The sequence below is a fragment of the Aythya marila genome (genome assembly GCF_965140915.1).
Source record: "Aythya marila genome assembly, chromosome: 8".
Classification (NCBI taxonomy): domain Eukaryota; kingdom Metazoa; phylum Chordata; class Aves; order Anseriformes; family Anatidae; genus Aythya; species Aythya marila.
Genome location: NC_139049.1, coordinates 32,846,697 through 32,866,935, shown reverse-complemented (window position 1 = coordinate 32,866,935; position 20,239 = coordinate 32,846,697). Strand labels below are relative to the sequence as shown.

At 43.8% G+C, this 20,239-nt stretch overlaps 1 protein-coding gene and 1 long non-coding RNA gene across 2 annotated transcripts in view; both read right to left on the bottom strand.

Annotated features, from left to right (window-relative positions):
- Nucleotides 1–3,658: 3,658 nt before the first annotated feature.
- Nucleotides 3,659–5,898, bottom strand: LOC309880951. Its single transcript, XR_014318052.1, has 2 exons — nt 5,122–5,898; nt 3,659–4,645 (listed from the first exon to the last, which is right to left on the bottom strand). It is a non-coding gene; the product is annotated as an uncharacterized lncRNA (long non-coding RNA).
- A 1,211-nt stretch (nt 5,899–7,109) lies between these two features.
- MSH4 (mutS homolog 4) overlaps nt 7,110–20,239 on the bottom strand; it is a 36,479-nt gene continuing 23,349 nt past the window's right edge. Inside the window, exons 14-20 of the mRNA XM_082766437.1 lie at nt 19,966–20,090; nt 17,928–18,128; nt 15,517–15,635; nt 14,860–14,988; nt 13,207–13,381; nt 12,019–12,107; nt 7,110–11,670 (exon numbers count right to left, since the gene is read on the bottom strand). Of these exons, the coding sequence (XP_082622563.1) occupies nt 11,485–11,670; nt 12,019–12,107; nt 13,207–13,381; nt 14,860–14,988; nt 15,517–15,635; nt 17,928–18,128; nt 19,966–20,090 (1,024 nt within the window). The 3' untranslated portion in view covers nt 7,110–11,484. The remainder of the gene's footprint in view (nt 11,671–12,018; nt 12,108–13,206; nt 13,382–14,859; nt 14,989–15,516; nt 15,636–17,927; nt 18,129–19,965; nt 20,091–20,239) is intronic.

Genomic DNA, 20,239 nt, shown 5'->3' with positions numbered 1-20,239 from the left:
CACCGCGCATGCGCGGCCCCCGGCCGCCTGCAGTACCCCTTTCCCATCAGCAGGTGGCGGCAGAGGGCGCCCGCGGGCATCACCGCGCATGCGCGACCCCGGCCGCCTGCAGTACTCGCTTTCCACCAGCAGGTGGCGGCAGAGGGCACCCGCGGGCGTCACCGCGCATGCGCGCCCCCCGGCCGCCTGCAGTACCCCTTTCCCATCAGCAGGTGGCGGCAGAGGGCACCCGCGGGCGTCACCGCACATGCGCGCCCCCCGGCCGCCTGCAGTACCCTTTTCCCACCAGCAGGTGGAGGCAGAGGGCGCCCGCGGGCGTCACCGCGCATGCGCGCCCCCCGGCCGCCTGCAGTACTCGCTTTCCACCAGCAGGTGGCGGCAGAGGGCGCGCGCGGGCGTCTCCGCGCATGCGCGCCCCCCGGCCGCCTGCAGTACTCGCTTTCCACCAGCAGGCGGCGGCAGAGGGCGCCCGCGGGCGTCACCGCGCATGCGCGCCACCTGGCCGCCTGCAGTACCCCTTTCCTATCAGCAGGTGGCGGCAGAGGGCGCCCGCGGGCTTCACCGCGCATGCGTGCCCCCCGGCCGCCTGCAATACTCGCTTTCCACCAGCAGGTGGCGTCAGAGGGCGCCCGCGGGCGTCACCGCGCATGCGCGCCACCCGGCCGCCTGCAGTACCCCTTTCCTATCAGCAGGTGGCGGCAGAGGGCGCCCGCGGGCTTCACCGCGCATGCGTGCCCCCCGGCTGCCTGCAGTACTCGCTTTCCACCAGCAGGTGGCGGCAGAGGGCGCCCGCGGGCGTCACCGCGCATGCGCGCCCCCCGGCCGCCTGCAGTACCCCTTTCCCATCAGCAGGTGGCGGCAGAGGGCGCCCGCTGGCCCCACCGCGCATGCGCGCCCCCCGGCTGCCTGCAGTATTCTTTTCCCATCAGCAGGTGGCGGCAGAGGATGCCCGCGGGCGCCACCGCGCATGCGCGCCCTCCGTCCGCCTGCAGTACCCGATTCCCACCAGCAGGTGGCGGCAGAGGGCGCTCGCGGGCGCCTCCGCGGCTCCCGGCCTCCTGCAGTACTCGTTTTCCACCAGCAGGTGGCGGCAGAGGGCGCCCGCGGGCGTCACCGCGCATGCGCGCCCTCCGTCCGCCTGCAGTACCCGATTCCCACCAGCAGGTGGCGGCAGAGGGCGCGCGCGGGCGCCTCCGCGGCTCCCGGCCTCCTGCAGTACTCGTTTTCCACCAGCAGGTGGCGGCAGAGGGCGCCCGCGGGCGCCACCGCGCATGCGCGCCCTCCGTCCGCCTGCAGTACCCGATTCCCACCAGCAGGTGGCGGCAGAGGGCGCTCGCGGGCGCCTCCGCGGCTCCCGGCTGCCTGCAGTACTCGTTTTCCACCAGCAGGTGGCGGCAGAGGGCACCCGCGGGCGTCTCCGCGGCTCCCGGCTGCCTGCAGTACTCGTTTTCCACCAGCAGGTGGCGGCAGAGGGCGCTCGCGGGCGCCTCCGCGGCTCCCGGTCGCCTGCAGTACCCCTTTCCCACGAGCAAATGGCGGCAGAGGGCGCCCGCGGGCGCCACCGCGCATGCGCGGCGCCTTTAAACCTGCAGTACCCACTGTCCGCCAGAAGGTGGCCGCGCTAGAGCGGCAGGCACGGCTTTGCACGTTTTTCCCGACAAAGGACGAACGATTAAAGCAGAAATTTGCACCCTCGGCCGTCAGGGAGCACGTTATCTGCCTTGTTCAGTGTGCTTCTCGCGACTGGGAGCTGGGGCAATCTGAAACGCTTTTTTTTTTTTTTTCTTACCTGCAGCCCACAGCCCGAAGAGTACACTGTCTAACAGACTGCAGGACACCACACGCTCTGTCCTCTAATCTTGTGTTAAACGTCGTGGACCTCCCTCTCAGCTTCCCTACCACCTCCCCCTTGCCTCCTGCCCAACTTCCCACTTTCACAGGTGCCACCTCCAGCATCACCAAGAGCAGTGCTAGGGCCTGGCCTGGCTCTCAGCCTCCCCCTCATCTTCTCCTCCTGAGTAAAAAAAAATAGCAACATTCCTTGGAAAATAGAAGTAGCCTCAGAGTGAGGAAGGAGCACAGCCCCGGGCTCCCACACACAGGTCTGGAGCCCTGCCAGAACCAGTCCCTGTTAAGGTCCGTGGCAACTGCAGCCCTTCCTGCACTGCTCTGCCACTGCCTCACACCTGTGCCACAGGGTGAGTGGTGCCACCCAACAATGTTTAACTGTGCTCTCCCTGAGTGAGGCCTGCCTGCTGCTGGCGTGCTGCTCCCAGGGCCCAGCTCTCATGCTAGGGGGCTGCCTCCTCTGATCAAGATTGCATACAACAGCCATGGGGACAAATGACTTTTTACTTAGATGTGAGTTACAAAGGCGCTTTACTAGCAAAGAACAACAGACAGACTTGCCTTATACATGTAGCTACTTTCATCATAAATACAAGGGTGTAAAGCAAAGCTAAGCCACCAATAAATTATAAAATACATATAACTCAGTGCTGTGACTGAATCTTTTAATAGTTTTTTCTCTAGTTTGATAGTGTTAGCAAAAATGAGTAGACTCCTTCCATTTTTTTAAACTTATTTTCAAGCAACCATTTTTTTTTTTTCCAATTTTTGCCAATTCAAGGCAAGAGGTAAGTATTATAAGTCACCTGTTAAGGATGTTTTCCTTGATTAGAATAAGGTAACTGCTAATACCTCATTACCTTGTTCCCCAATCTGACCACACCTGTAGTTTAAAAAAAATATATTTAAAGTGTTTTATTTAGAAAAAAATGGAGGAATCAATCTCTGTGCTTCAAGAGCTTGCAGAATACAGCTGCATTTTCTTAGTAATATTTAATAATGTTCCACCATTATTCTCACCATCCCCAGATCAAAGGAATGCAATTTTTAAGTCCTTCTATGATACAGCAAATTCAGAAGCAGCTAAAGAAAAAATTAAAGAAACAAGTCAAGACCTTTATCCCATTACACATCTCTTCTTCCGATAGCAGTGGAAATCCAGTTCTGAAGTCTCCCTCTTTCAGATGATCTGCACTGTAAAGATCTACCTTCAGTTTGATATGTAAGGATGTTTTTGTTGTTGTTGTTATTGGGTTGGACCCCACATGCATCAGCATTAAAATATAGTATTTAATACAGTCTAGATGTTAGCAGGTTGAAAGACGTAATTGCTTATTAAAGAATTACAGAAAAATTATCCTCAGGAATGTAACCATTGCAAATATTGCGAGTGGCTTTTATAAGCAAAGATCTAAGCCAATGAACTAGTGCTTACATAGGTCAGAGATAAGGCAGTTCAACTTAACTCAGTAATCTGAAAGAACAGTGAAAGTGACAATTGAGTAACTTGAAATTTGCAATTAAGTGTTACGTCCCTTCTAAAAAAATTGAAATACTAAGAAGAAAACAGGGGTGGAAGAAGGGGCAGAACAAACAATTAGTTCATGATTGGATTTATTTATTTAAGAGTCTCTGTATTTTTATTGAATCTAGCAGAACAGGCAGCACCACCACTGCTGTGGTGAAAAATCCACTAAATAGTAAAACAAATGGGGACTTCGATAGAGGTAGAAAAAAATTAACTTTTTAAAGACTGACCTATTTAAGATAGTTGTCTTCCCCCAAGGGAACTTTTTGACAAGTCTGCAGGTAGAGCTTAACATTTATTGAATCAGATAAAGATATATGGAACATTGCTCTAAACTGGAAAAAAAAATACATTTTAAATGCTTTGCAAGCAGCACTAAAAACTAACATCTTAAGATTTTTTCAGTTTCCCCTCCCAAAAGGCTTCTTTTCATCCTTATGCAGTAATAAATGTCCTCCACAGTCCTTCTATGTAATGGGCCATCTGTAAATTATTATATAGTGTCATTAAGAGAAACAAATGAAGAAAAATAAGACACTGAAGCTGTTCTATGTGTCTATAACACATAATCGTGAGTAGTTCAGCAACCATATGACACTTATTAATTCTCCAGACCCTATGCATTCTCAGCAACTGGCTTGCTGTCATCACTGCCACAAGCTCACAAACAAATGGATTACCTGGACTTCAACAATTTTTTCATTGCAGTCATTGCTGTTAGAGAGTAACTGGAGTCTGAATAAAATCTCTAACTTTTTTCCTTCATGAGGCAAATCAATAAATCAATTGCTCTATAGTGCCAATCTTTCTCTTTGTACACATAACCAGAATACGAGACTTATAAAGAACGTGATTAGGCAAATAAAGCAGCCCTAAGTTTATCCTAATAATAGTTTAATCCCCAGTGCCATATAAAAATACATTCTCAGGGGACCTTCCAAGTAGAACATAAAGGTCATAAAGGTACAAGAAGCAACGCACTACAGACTCGGTCAGCACTGTCAATTCACAAGAGGTTCTTAGTCCTTTGTCATAATACATTTGATATATTTTAGCAAGGTATGGGCATATACTGATGCATAGCTAAATCATTACAAGTCAAATATGCAGGTTTCTATTTATATCCCCTTTCACAGACTTGCCAGCAGAGGTCAGTTACTTTCCACAAAATTTCTTGTTCAGAAGAAAGATCAGAAGGTTGACATTTACTTTTGCTCTGTCGAACAACTTCATGACTGCAACGCCTTCATACTGCAGCTGCAAAAGATCCTGTCAAAGAGAATACACTTATGAGTGAGTAATCCTCAACAGCTTATGACTATACAAGACCCTGTGAAACAGTAAGCTTTTGAGGAATACCCATCACAAAGCACATGGCATAAGCTAGAAAAACAAGCAAGCTAAAGACCAAATCATCGAGCAACATATTTTGCTATTTTGCATGCGCTAAGACTTTTCAGATCTTTCATCTGTGCTTACAGAAAATAAAAATTACAAAAGGGCAGAATTAGAAAGCAATTCCAAGAAAGCTGTATTTCAGATCTGGACATCATCAGGCTTCTCATTCGTGTAACAGCCACAAAGTTTAATTTTCAAAAAGGGTCTCACTTCCATATGCCTAATGTTATCACGTACCCATGAAACATTAAAGCATTCCACAGTATGGCTTTCTAAAATGCCTATCTGCCATAGACCTCTGTGAGGCAGTTTAAAACATCAGTTTAAGTCAGAGAAATAAACAGTACCTCCATTAGTAATAAATACATGATGCTGATTCCAGCTCTCCAGTATTTATGCAGTATTTCTAGCTGCACTTTCCTCTTGTCTGTGACGCACCTGACAAAGCATTAAGACTACCTGCACCGATTCATCTCAGCAATGAATTTCTTTCAGCAGCTCTCACTCTTGACCACCACATACTGGAGAAGGTGTTCAGGTTGTGCTACCACGAAGAAACGTTGTGTGTTTTCTGAAATATGAACTTGCCTCCTGCAGCTGTAGAGTCTGGGTGATGCTGGAGTAAATATCAGAAAACTATTTCTGCTACTTTCTATAAAATCTTGGCAACGCAAGCAAAGCCATTGCTAATGCTGTATTTGGAAAAGCAATGGCAGCTTCCTCATTACTCCCCTCTCAGAACATCTGCTGTTTCTGAACAGCAGTTCTACAAAGACACATCAGTACAGCGACACGTGCTTGAGGACTGAGCAACCTGAGGTACCCACATGAACAAGAGTTTGTGACCAGCTTCAATGGATTAGAATTGGAATGAGCTACAGGTGTTCTTAGAGCACACATATGGGATATGCAAGACAGCTGTCCCTTCCAGCAGCTGATTACTGAGTGTGACACAGATTTATCTGTGCGTACCCTAACCCTAACCCTAAACCCTAACCCTCTAACCCTAACCCTAACCCCAACCCTAACCCAAATAAAGAAAATAAAGAAAAAAAGAAGAAAAAACAAAAAAACCCTAACCCTAACCCCTAACCCTAGCCCGCCGCCCTAACCCTAACCCTAACGCTAACCCTAATAGCCCGCGCCCACCCTAACCCTAACCCTAACCAACCCTAACCCTAACCCTAAACCTAATGACCCTAACCCTCACCCTAACCCTAACCCTAACCCTCACCCTAACCCTCACCTTAACCCTAACCCTAACAACTCTAACCCTAACCCTCTAACCCTAACCCTAACGGATCTAACCCTAACCCTAACAGATCTAACCCTAACCCTAATGACCCTAACCCTAACCCTAACGCCCCGCTGCCCCGGCCGCCCGCCCACCCGCCCGCCCCCTAACCCTAACCCTCTAACCCTAACCCTCTAACCCTAACCCTCTAACCCTAACCCTCTAACCCTAACCCCAACCCTAACCCCAACCCCAAACCCTAACCCTCTAACCCTAACCCTAACCTAACCCTGGATCTACCCTAACCCTCTAAACCTAACCCTCTAAACCTAACCCTCTAAACCTAACCCTCTAAACCTAACCCTAACGACCCTAACCCTCACCCTCTAACCCTAACCACTAACCCTCACCCTCTAACCCCAACCCCTAACCCCCAACCCCTAACCCCAAACCCCTAAACCCCAACCCCTAAACCCCAACCCCTAACCGTAACCCTAATGACCCTAACCCTAACTCCTAACACTAACCCAAAGGCCCTACCCCTAACCCAACCCCCAACCCCTACCCCTAACCCCACCCGCAACCCCCACCCCTACCCCACGCCCCAACCCCCACCCCTAACCCCTATTCCAACTTCTAACCCTAACCCCTACCCCAACCTCTAACCCTAACCCTAGTTCCCGAGAACTACATTTCCCAGTATGCTCTGGGCACCCAACATGGCCTCCCGGAAGTCCAGAGTCCGAGAACTTCATTTCCCGGTATGCTCTGGGCACCCAACATGGCCTCCCGGAAGTCCAGAGTCCGAGAACTTCATTTCCCGGTATGCTCTGGGAACCAAACATGGCCTCCCGGAGGTTCAGCGTCCAAAAACTACACCTCCCACGATGCTTTGGGCATTCAACATGGCCTCCCGGAAGTCCAGAGTCCAAGAACTACATCTCCCGGCATGCTCTGGGCAACAAACATGGCCTCCCGGAAGCCCGGTGCCGGAAAACTACGCCTACCAGCATTCCCCAGGCAGCTGGCTTGACCAATCACAGGGACAATACAAACAAGCAAGTAACTGAATTTTTTTTCCATCCCTCCGCTGCACCCACTTAAAACCCATCCCTACACTCACCAAGGTGCAACCCCAACCCAAACACAGATGCAGCATTTCAGATTCAACACAGTTTCCAGAACTGCTGGAAAGCAGGCTTCATACTCAGCGAGGCGTGCCCAGGCTACACAGGACAGGGCTTCGGGCACCTCTCTGCCTACCAAAGAAGACAGCCATCAGCACCTGCTTTGTTCCGATTCTAAAGACTAACATCACAGCCCACGTCGCCTGGGACACCTGATAAACAGAAGAGAAAGCAGCCATACCGTTTTCAAGCCGTCCCTGCACGTGTCGCTCCTCGATGATCTGCAACCTCTTCTCAAATCCTCAACCGCTTCTATGGAGAGCCTGCCATGGCACCTGCAAAGTAAGACCCTTCGCACTCACCTCGTGCTACTTGACTGTTCTGCTCCAATCCAGCTCACAACCAGCCCGCCCTTCTCGTGCTGCTCTTCAGAGTGCAGCTTGGCCCCTCTGAGCCTGTGCAAGACACCTGTGAAACAAAAAGAAAAGCATAGGCTGAAGCAGCATCCAAAGCCACAGCACAGCTGGGACAGTTACTCTCATCTGCTCCCTAACCTCTGCTCCCTCACCTGCCCTCGAGGCAGATGCTTCCATCTGCTCTCTTAGGCCAGCTACAACACCCCTGAAATATAAACAGGATTTTTACTGTATTTTGTGTAGTTAACTAACTGCAGTGACAACTGCACCACTAAAGTAACTGCTAGATCTGCTCATCGCTCACCTTGCTAAAAGAAGCTGTGGTCAAGTCCCGTGTTGTACACTGTGTTTCACCTTAAACAAATGAAAACAGTCACAAAATAATCATTCAGCTGCCAGCATTAGCACCCATCCCTCAACAACACAAGGAACCCCATTTAGAATATTATTATTTCAAAACAGCAGCCCCCTTGCCTCAGCACCTCAGAAGTAGATCAAGCCAGTCACCGATTTGCCTACCGAGTGCTGAACAGTTCCAGAAGGAGCTCTTTCCTGTGAGCAGTTCCTACTAAGGTACACACTCTACTGGGGACAGGAAAGATATAAAAATAAAAATTTCAAAACCCCCTATCTGTAAGCTTTCAAGATTCAACAGTACACCGTTCAAGCACTATGCGAGCAGCTGCTCGCAAGCAGCTCAACTCTGCCAAATCCACATCTGCCAACCTCCAGAGATGACTGTGCCAGCTGCCCTTCAGTATGCACCCAGAGGAAGACCAGATGTCTTTGCCAAAACAGTCTGGACAATGTATTTGTACACCCATAGACTACCACGTTAGCTGTCATCACTAATTGCCAGGCAGGACAGCTCCAGACCAAACACATACACACACAGGCACACCTCAAACACTACAAACAAAACACACAACACAAGGCACAAGAAAAAGTGACCCCCAGAGGAAAGCCCTATGGCAACAGCAAGTCAGAACAGGTGCTCTGCACCAGACCCAAGGAGACACTCAAGTGTCATGACATGTGACTGGAAGCAACTGCCAGAACTGGGATGATGGAGGCCTAAAAAGCCTGCCTTCAAGACAAGAGACCAGAAGGATGGGGACTGAAAACCCCATAGGAAGACACTTAGGAAATCAATTCCCAAGCAAGAGCTCCTGATGCGGCCCAGATGACTTCTGCAAGAGCGAGGATGGAAATAGAAGCGATCTCAAACCGAATATGATGCACGAGACCTGAATCAGGGAATGTTTCTGCCCTCAGTAAAGGCACGGCCAGACGTCACTTCCGCCCATAATTCCCAGCCAATCAGGGAGTGTTTCCACCCTCATTGAAGGCACGCTCTGACACGTGAGGTCCAGAACAACAGAAGCAAAAATGACCAGGACAGAGTAGCAGAGAGAAAAGGCTGGAGAAGGGTAAAATGTAACTGACTACAGGACAAAGATGGAAGAACCGAAATACAGGGAAGAGGCCTCTGCCAGCCTCAGCCAGATGCAATCGGCTACAATGTCCACAGGGGACAAAGGGACCACTTGGCCCTCAGCACCAGCCCTTAGAGAGGAAAGGAACAAGCTGCTGGCAGCAACACTTTATTCTGAAGCTTGCAAACAGCCTGGCAGCCCTCCTCCTGTGGAAGCTTCTGGAGGCACCGATCCTTTCCCAAACTGACTCTCCTGGGCATTGGGGCCTGCCTTCTTGTTCTACTCTCTGCTACCACTCTGCTGGTTGCCTGGTGCGGCCCTGACTTTGGCTCACTGGGAAGCTTTCTGAGCACTCACTTGGAAACTTCCCTAGGCAGGCAGACTTAGGTCCTGGGCTCCTGCCAGTCCCTGCCCTCAGGGCACCTGAGGGAGGGGGGGCACCCAGGGGAAAGGTCCTGCTTCCGGCAGAACATGTCCCATCCTCCCCCCCGATACTCCTGGGAGGCACCACCAAAGGGTTTCCCTCACCTCACTACTGGGAACTGCACACACAGTTGTCAGTGTTTGGACATGAGCCAGCAGTGTGCACCTGTAGGTCAGAAAGCCAACTGTATCCTAGGCTGAAGATGTGTGGCCAGCTGGTCAAGGGAGGTGGTTCTTCCCCTCTACTCCGCTCTTGAGACCCCACCTGGAGTACTGCATCCAGCTCTGAGGTCCCCAGCACTAGAGAGGCATGGATCTGTTGGAGCGAGTCCAGAGGAGGGCCATGAAGATGGTAAGAGCATTGAAGCATCTCTCCTGTGAAGACAGGCAGAGGGAGCTGGAGTTGTTTAGCCCAGAGGAGAGGAGATGCCAGTGAGACTGTATTGCAGTCTTCCAATACTTAAAGGGGGACTACAAGATGGGGAAAGACTCTTCACCAAGATCTGTAGCGACTGGACAAGGGGTAATGGTTTTAAACTAAAATAAGGTAGATTTAGATGTTAGGAAGAAATTCTTTACAATGAGGGGGTTAGAACTAGATGATCTTTATAGGTCCCTTCCATCCTAAACCGTTCTGTAACTATAAATGAGCATAAAAGTGTATTATCTTTTTGTGTTCTGGTCCTGTCTCTTGGTATTCAGACATCAGTAGGGGAAGAAAGGGAAAAGGGACGAATTTACAATTTATTTCAAGAGAATGGTATGAGCAGTACATAAACACAGTCCTCACAGACCAAATGGAAGCAACCCAATGGCTCTGAAATGACCGGTACAGAAGAGGGGAACAGTTCTGATATTATCAATCTACCCAAGGCAGCTGAGAAACAACCCTCAGAACTGTTACTTCTGGTGATGTGGTGGCTTACACAAATGGGAATGTACACCCTCTTCAGTCAGAGTCTGAAGCAAATACCCCTTGCACTCTGGTTCCTTTTGTTAAAAGCAGTGAACACAAACTACTTACTTTTGTCAAGACTCTCACTGGAAGACAACAAATATGGTTATTACTGATGGGTATGAGTGATAAAATCAGCAACACTTGAGGCATGAAGACAATGGAACTGTAATTAATAAGTCAATAAAAACACTTTTTAAATAGGAAAAGAGTGCAACTAGTAGAAATGTAATTCTGCTTACGTTGGTATGTTTGCAAAGGAAATATGAAACTATATATAAGAATGTATTTTTTGTTATTATTTATCAGATTTTGCACTCCTGTGTATACATTAATGTATATATTACATATATACATATATTACATACATACATTTTATGCATATATGTAAAATAAACTATATATAAAGGAAATCTATAAATTCCTGGACAAAGTAGGTTGGAAGGCAGTAAGGTAAAGACAAATTCCTTCAAGCTGGAATACAAAGTTGCAATCATTTGATTAATTCTTATTTAAAAAAAAAAAAAAAAAAAACCAGGAAAAAGAATAGCATTTTTAAAAATTTATTTCCCATTATTTTCCACTCAAAACCCAATCAACAATGTTAGAAAGTCCTCGGTGCCGAGTTCTGGAGAAAAAGCAGTCCTGGACTGGTTACTTGATGTTGCATTAAACAATGATTTAGAGAGTTAGAACCCTCTATGAGCAGGGAGCAACAGGATTTGCACATGCACATCCAACAGTGCAAACAGAACGTGTCTGTGAAAGACAAGCGGACAGTCTGTTTCAAGGACTACTTTTTGTTAGGTAAAATCTTTGGAATCAGATGTAAGAGCTGTAATACCACATATATAATGTAGAAATGGCTAATTAAATAACTTTTTGTCTCTAAAACAGTGAAAGAAATATAATTGCTATCAAAAAAGAACTGTTTCACATACAAAGTAAATGCTTTTATTTGTGACAAAAAAAAACAAACACAAAGAATATGGTCTTTGGTAGCGAGTATAATTTAGACTAAGAAGTTATAGACATACAAGAAGCTGTGTTTCTAATACTGTGGAAAAAAAGCAGAATCTTCTTGCAGTCAAAAATTATTAAAACAGCCTGCGTTATACATTACTGTTGTTCATCGTTTCGTTCAGCTGCAGGACAACTGGCTTTATACTTTTTCTTCAAACCTTTCAAATATATTCGCAAACTGTCTGAATCTAATCGTGAATTTCTGGCAGTCTGAACCAATCTCATTGCTAAATGATATACAGCTCTGTGTTTCATCATCTCAGGAGTGCTTTTCTGCTGGTGCTGTTCTTAAAAACATACACATGCATTAAAATAGGAAATTAATTACGTTCTGTCATTACAATACCAATAGTGTATTTTCCAACCTATTTCTGATCAGGTGTTTCTTGGTTTGAACTCCAACATTACATCTAATGCTCCTTTAACAATAAGGAATGATTTGTGTTGTCACCTAACAGTGATCTGAGTATAACCTCTTATAATTAGTTTCAGAAATAAAAGATTTACTTTCTTGATGCCATCTATCATCATAAAACCTGATGTAGCATTTATTCTGTAGCCTTTTAGAAACAGTGAAAATATACAGTTTTATAAAAACTATGAATTAAAGTATAACTAACCACTACATACCAAAATTTGTTTTGCAATGTGATTTGTGATTTCCTTTGCATCCAAAATTATGGATGGTGGTAGAGAGGAAACTTCTGCAGCTTTTAATCCTAAACATAGAAAATACAAATAAGGATTTTAGATAAAAATCTTTCCCCATCCTTCACAGTATGTGTACTAGAATCAGCTGAGTTCATTTTTAAAGGGTGAAAGTTTCATTAAAAATATTTTAATATAAATTTTCTATTTTGGTCTCTTTTTCAAAACAATACTGTTTTGAGAGGTGCCAAATGCACACTTTGTTGTAATGGTGTCTCTAAAATACACTTCCACATAAAGTTGCTGCTGTCAGTAAGTGGGCAGGATTTGATACATCAGAGGCTAAAGGAAAAAAATGAGACAGTGGTGGTAATAGCTTTCTCTGTTTAGTTTTTCAGTTTGGCAGGCTGGCAAAATACTGAGATTGTGCTAAACGTGCTCTCCACTGAATCTGGGCATCTAGTGGATATGGATGTCACATTCCAACTTCTACACTCTTGCCAGCAGTCAAGGTGTCAGGTACTCAGGGTAAAAAAAATGTGTGTTTTTTTCTGCCCTAATATAATTTTTTCACTTTTCATTTTGCCTGTTGCCCTGGCTGTTGAGAGGAAATTCTGTGCTTCATCAGGTCTACACTAATCCTACATCTAATACTGTAGGGTTAAAAATGGAAAGGGCCAAGAATAGATCTTGCACTTTTTCTTTTTTTTTAATGTAACTTTGCTCGAGTATGACAATAAAGCAATACTACAGGAGTTACTACAGGTCTCCTGTTCTCTAAGAACGCTGTCTAAACATATGTGGTTTTTTTCGTTCTGAGTTAGGCCTGTAGCATCCAAAACAGACGCTGTACTGCCAAAGGTAAATAAATTTACAGCTGAAATACTGATAAAGAAGCAGTTTAGGTCTAGTTAATTCAAACCTGATTGGAATAGTCTGGAGTCTTCAGTCACCACTGGCTTGCAATAATCATGTGTAGCTAGTTTCCTATTGATTAAATGTCACTTAAATCACAGATCCAACTACAGAATCCAGCATTTGGAAACATACGGATTTCCGTAACTCTTTAAAACATAGTTATACCTTATTGTCACTCATTCATTTCTTTATTGACTCACAATCCTTCAATTTGTCCAGTCTTCTATTAAGAGTCATAGTGGAATCCATTACCATAGTTCTTTTCCTCTGTATATCCTTTAGAGAGCATGTAAGTGTACGCGATTTTCTCCTTCTTTATAGCACTGCTCCTCACATGTTGCACTTCAAAATGGTAATTTTCCACATTGGGATACAAAGCATCTATATGACACAGTTCCAGGAAATGTGTAGCAAACAATGTAAATGCCTAAATAAGAAGGAAAAAAAAAAAAAAAAGAATTTATTTTTGAAATGATCCTTTAATAAATAAACCCCACCTAGAGTACTGTGCTCAGCTCAGGGGACCCCGGCACAAGAGAGACATGGACCTGTTAGAGTGAGCCCAGAGGAGGGCCATGAAGATGATCAAGGGGCTGGAGCATCTATCCTACGAAGACAGGCTGAGGGAGTTGGGCTTGTTGAGAATGGAGAAGAGAAGGCTCCAGGGAGACCTTATAGCAGCCTTTCAATACTTAAAGGGGCCTACAGGAAAGCAGGAGAGGGACTCTTTGTCAGGGAGTACAGTGATAGGACAAGGAGTAATGGCTTTAAACTAAAACAGGGTAGATTAAATTAGATACTCAGAAGAAATTCTCCCCTTAGAAGGCGGTGAGACACTGGAACAGGTCACCCGCAGAAACTGTGGATGCACCATTCCTGAAAGTGCTTAAGGCCAGGCTGGACAGGGCTTGGAGCAACCTGGTCTAGTGGGAGGTGTCCCTGCCCACAGCAGGGGGGTTGGAACTAGATGATCTTTAAGCTCCCTTCCAATCCAAACCATTCTATGATTCTACGTTACAGTGAATAACAAAAATGATCTCTCAGATGTCCAGTTTTCCCTCCACAATTCTGAAAAGCCATCTTTAAATTACTAAAATAATAAACAGATGAAAAAAAAATAAGCCATGAGTTCTATCATTGGCAAGGATATCTTTTCCCATTCAGGATTCCCCCACTCCTTTCTCAATAGAAGGAAAAGAACATCAGAAGTAACACAAAATCCATGATGCTTTTAAAATCTGACTTGGGTTATTTTGAACGACTGTCAAATGGTTGCCTTAATATTTTCAGGGAATGCTATTCCAGTAGTACAAGCTACAGAAAATGTGTGTGTTTTTAGACCAAATCACAGAAGTACTCTGAATAAAACTCTGACAAGAAATTGAATCTATGTGTGTCAAAAAGCTGACAACAAACTGAGGTTGATTACAAAACTAGTAATAGAGGTTACTAGTAATAAAAGAAACTTCCAACCCATCTAAAATCATCTTCCACTTTTCTAAACAAACCTCTAACCTCCATAATCAATTCTTAAGTTGTATGGAAGAACCATTGGTAAGATAACAGACATGTAAAGAGGTTCAGCTTTAATGGTCAAGCATACAAAGTTATATATATACATACTAAGCAAAACTAAAGAGACTGGGTTAGCCTTTTTCTAGATAAGAAAGCAAGCTTCCAAGCAAGTTGTAAAGAGACGAGACCAGTGAACAGAAGTGCAGATTATATCAGCATTTTTTGTCTATCACCATATCTCTTTGCATTCATTGGTTACAAAAAAAGTCTTATGTAGGCAAGAAATACCTAAAAAAAAATTAAGTACAGTTATGAGAGATTACTGATTTGCTTCCAGTATGATAAAATAATTACAAGGCTTAAACATTTTTTTTTTTTTTTCAGAATTACCTTCAAATTCAACAGGTATTCACAGGCAGCATAACAAATGCCAATACCTTCTTCAGCACTGGTACCTCTGCCAAGTTCATCAATTATGATGAGTGATTTGTCATTAGCGTTTTGTATGATGTATGTTATCTAGGAAAATATTAAATTTGTTATCATTCCTAGAAATGCATCTTTTTTAAAACTCTGCTACTAATAGGAATAGTTTGTATTATTCAGATAAAACTTAAATGTAAAAGAAACTCATCAGATCCATTTTTTTTCCACAGCTTTCAAATAGCTATGAATTCTAAACAAGCAAAGATTTGTCCTACAGCACTCTTTCTTTTTTCCATTGACCATATCAGTTTTCCTCAAAATCTCCCAAAAGTTTGGGAAAGTGAGAAGGCTTAGGCTTAGAAAAATAATTCTGTAAGGCTCACGAAATAACAAGAAAACTTTGGAACTATTGTCCAAAGGAACACCGATTTTTACCCAAATTGGAGTATCTTTATTTAAGACATGCATGTTTTCTGTAGTTTCTCATTTAGGTAAGAGATTAAAGATGAATTTTTGTACTGTTTCTAAAATACACTCTATCAGTAGAAATATACTATTACAATTTCAATCAGATTAACAGTAAAAATGGGCCCTGGCCCCTGGATTAGCTATGTTTAATACCTCTTTCATTTCCTTCATGAATGTTGAGGCATTTGTTTCTATATCATCATCCATACCTATTCTGGTAAAAATTTGCTCCGCAATTCGAAAAGAACAATACTCTGCTGGGACGTAAGAACCTACAAAACAAGGGAAGAGTTTTCTCATATCAGCGTGACAAATGCCAGCTTGCCTGAATACATCAGTGTTTTACATTTGGTCCTTATGCACTGTAGAGAATGCATCTTGTTCTGCAAAGTTTTGTAGGATTATATTCTACCACTACTTCGTAAGAAAAAGTATTACAAAGATACCATAATTGAAGAATCTGATCAGCAAAACCTTAAGAAATCACATGCCTGAAGCTGTGTGTCAGTCTAAATGAATGCAAAAGTGGGAATGAACTGTAGAATTAATTTACATTTCTGTAGACATTGTGATACTAACACCATGAAATCTTAGTTTTGTAAACCAAGATTTATATTGCTTTACCAGACTTAGAGACTTACTAGTTTTATAGAATAGAAAAGAACAGGAAGCTTGCCAGAAGACTTTGCAGACTTTATTCATATTAAACTCATGTTTCTGAGAGTAATTCCTGAAGAACATGCTGTTTGGGATTACACCTATAAACACACACTGAACAAATATTATTCTGCACCGCGAAGTAAATTCAATCTAGTAGTTAGGGTCAGCCTATTAAAGTCTTTCTCCTGTGCTACTGGCCTTACCTTCTTCACCTTCAAGGTAAGAATCACGAAAAAGTCCAAAGTACAGGGAGGAGGCTTTGATAGTGAGACTTTACAGATATTTTACTTTCATAATTTTAGAGATAGAACTTTGCAATATTTATTACTTCTTTTATTTGAAGAAATGGTTTATCATTTATCTATTAATTCTGCTTGCCTGCAAGAATGCTTCCCCACATAACTGAGGTATCCTTGGGTTCATCTATTCTTCCTGGATGACTTAACACATACACAGCCTACTTCCAGGACATGTGCTATTAATCTAGCATAAGGTGGCTGGACAGGGTTAGGGTGCTCGAAGAAATGAAAGCACATAACTGTGCTCCTCCTAAAGACAAACCAGGCACAATTCCATATATAGGTGACCATGTAAGCTTCCACAAGCAGACACAAAACTCTGCAGTGCTCTCTGTCAGCAAAACAAGAGCTGGCAGGAAAAAACAACAGAATGCCTTGAGTTGGAAGGGACCTTAAAGATCATCTAGTTCCAACCCCCCGGCCATGGACAAGGATACCACCCGCTCGATCAGTTTGCCTAGGGCCATATCCAACCTGGTCTTTAACACCTCCAGGGATGGGGCATCCATAACTTCTCTGGGCAACCTGTTCCAGTGCCTCACCACCCTCGGAGGGAAGAAGTTTACTCTTAACCTCTAATCTAAATCTCCCTTCTTTTAGTTTAAAATCATTCCCCCTTGTCCTGTCATCTGATTGAGCAAAAAGTTGCTCTTTTGTCCAGAAGAATCCAAAAAGTCCATCTTTTTTTAATAGTCCCCTTTAAGTACTGAAAAGCTGCAATAAGGTCCACTTTGGAGCCTTCTCTTCTCTAGCCCCAGCTCCCACAGCCTTTTTTCATAGGAAAGGGGTTCCAAGTCCTCTGGATCAACTTTGTAACCTCCTCTGGACCTGTGCTAATAGATCAAAACCCTTCTTGTGCTGGGGGCCCCAGACCTGGATGCAGTACTCCTATTGGGGCCTCACAAGGGCCACCTAGATAGAGGGGGACAGTCCTCTCCCTCAGCCTGCTGCCCACTCCCCTTTTGGCACAGCCCAGGACGCACACTTGGCATTCTGGGCTGCAAGCACACACTTCTGGCTCATGTCAAGCTTTTCATCCAACATAACTTCCAAGACCTTCCCTGTAGGGCTGCTCTCACTGAGTTCTTCTCCCAGTCTGTACTAATGTCTGAGATTGCTCAGACCCAGCTGCAGCACCTTGAACTTAGACTTGTTGAACCTCATTAGGTTCACGTGGGCACACCAAGCTTTTGTCCAGGTCCCTTTGGATGGCATCCCTTCCTTATGTTGTATTGACTGTACCACTCATCTTAGTGTCATCTGCAACCTTGCTGAGGGTGCACTCCCATTGTCTACGTCATTGATAAAGATATTAAATAGTCAGTACCAGCCCAAGGATGGACCCCTGAGGTACGCCACTCATCACTGGCCTCCACCTGGACAGACATAGAACCACTGACCACTACTCTCTGGGTGCAACCTTCAAGCCAATTCCTTATTTACTGAATGGCCCACCCATCAAGAGAACTAAACATTATATTTTCCTATTTAGATATAATCTTATTCTTGAAACTGAAATATTAAGCTTCAAAAATAATTCTATTTTTAACAAGAAACCAATAAAAGTGGTGCAAAAGATTACAAATATGGTGTAGTCTTACTCACCAATCTGGGCCATAATTTGACAGAGCGCAATCTGTTTTAGATAGGTTGATTTTCCACTCATATTTGGTCCTGTAATAATGAGAAAGTTGCTACCCTCTGTCAGGTATGTGTTGTTAGATACAGGTTTTTCCATAGCTATCTTTTCAAGAATGGGATGCCATCCCTGTTTGATCGCTAAAGTATCCGTAAATTCTGGACGAACTAAAAGAGAAAAAGGATATAAAGCTTTATAGAGTTAGTATGGAAACCTTTAAGTTACTAAACTAGAGTGTTCTGAAATAAATTCATTCTTACAGAAGTCAAACTCTCTGGTCCTGATTCCCTATTTTTTACTTTCCTATAGTCAGCAAGACTAAGATAGAGCACTTGAAAGAATTACCAGCTATTTTCAGATATAGATTCTGATCGTCTTTCAGCCCTCAAGATTTATCACAACAAAAAGAATCCCATAACTAACACTTTATTTCTAAATTAAGATAGTGTTTGTGTTGCATGGTAAGTAGTACAGAATTCCAGTAATAAAGAAAAATACAAACAGTGAAACTTCAAATGGAGAATGTGGAACCCAGTTTCATTTTTATATCTACTATATAGCAGAATAAAAATAAATTATAAAAATGAACATAAAAAATACAGGGAAGTCATGAACTCTACCTGTTACTAATACATATATACTATTAGATAATCATAGGAAACAAGGAAGTTGCCTTTAATTTTTGTTCATATAGTATATTGATAATCCATGTATATACCATGCCTATGTAGATCCATTTGATACTGGGACTATCTGTATGTGTTTCTGTCCAAACAGTCTTTTTCTCAACCTATTCATTTCTCATGCCTCCTCTCTGTCTACTTCTATGGCAGTACTGCAGGCTAACAAGGAAGTATTGTTAAAATAGCTTATCTGTTTAAATGGAACAACCTTCGAGAAAGAAATGCCAAAGCAGGTTTTCAAGTTTCAGCGTTGAGGAACTCAACTACCATGTGTAGCTTTTAGCCATTTAATGATTTAGAAGAGAGAGAGTCAAGTGGCACAGGACACTGAAAGCTACAAATGACAGTCTGTTTCTTTGGGCAGATACGCATTCAAGCCTGTCAGTGCAAACGGCAGGTACAGATTTACAGGAGAAGCAAAGCAGCTTTATACATGTATTCATTATTAACTGCTGAAGTACAGTTGTGCTCTGATTCCTTTGGTGTGAAAAAGGTTGTAATGACTCAAGTGTACCAGTTACTGAATGGAATCAACTGCACATAAAGAATCACTGCGATACTGCAAAGTAAACAAATTCTGCTCCTGTACCGGAAATTTCAGAGCAGCATCAGTAATGATGAGCTAATACACTTACTGAGATGGCTTTCCAGACCTGATGTGATTTAGCATCTACACAGCATTGTACTCTAGATAAGTACCTCAGGTTTGCATTGGTTGTACAGATAGGTATCTCAGGTCAGCACTAATTGAAGACCATGAGTTCATTTGTACATTGCAAAAATGGGGTGGGAAGCAGAATGACACAGTGATGCAGTATGACCAAACTTTTGACCCAAGACGTGAATAATATGCAAGTAAGCACACAATCTTGGATTCCTTAGAAGACTCCCCAAAAATATGTAAAAGTGTTACAAAAGTTGAAGCAAATAAAGAAGTTAGCCCCCTATTTTGTCTAAAGGTATAAGAAGGCTGACCTCGTTAATATAATCTTGTGTCCTGTTGGAACAGAAGGGTAAACTCAGCACGTTCACAGACGACATACTTTTGAAAAGAATACACTTAAACTGGCTAATTTGAAAAGACTGGCTATGAAGGCTTACAGCATCTAAATGGCAGAATGCATTTCCAATGGATGGAAATAGGAAGAGTATCAGCACAAAACTGGCAAGGATAGACCAAGATACTTAGAGCCTACTGAGACCTATATAAATAGAATAAATGACATGGGCTTAGCAATTGGAGAACCAGACAAATAACATGGACATCCTGCAGCAGGAGAGTCTTTAATTGGCCTATGACAGAATCAAACAAGAAACTTACCATAGTCGGAAACAGTGCAGACATGGGCAAATGAAAGCAGCATGTCCAGCATTGACACAATATCAGACAGCTTGTATAGGCAATGAATATGTTCGTAGATCTCGTTCAGTAGCTTACACACGATTCTAAAATAAGACACTGATTTAGCTGTTGTACAGTACCTAGTGTCACTTTATACACCTTATGGAAATAAAGCAACAGTTGATAATGTTCATACTCCATATGTTAGGATGTGAGGTTATCAAATGCAGGCAAATATGTGAATTTCTTTGAA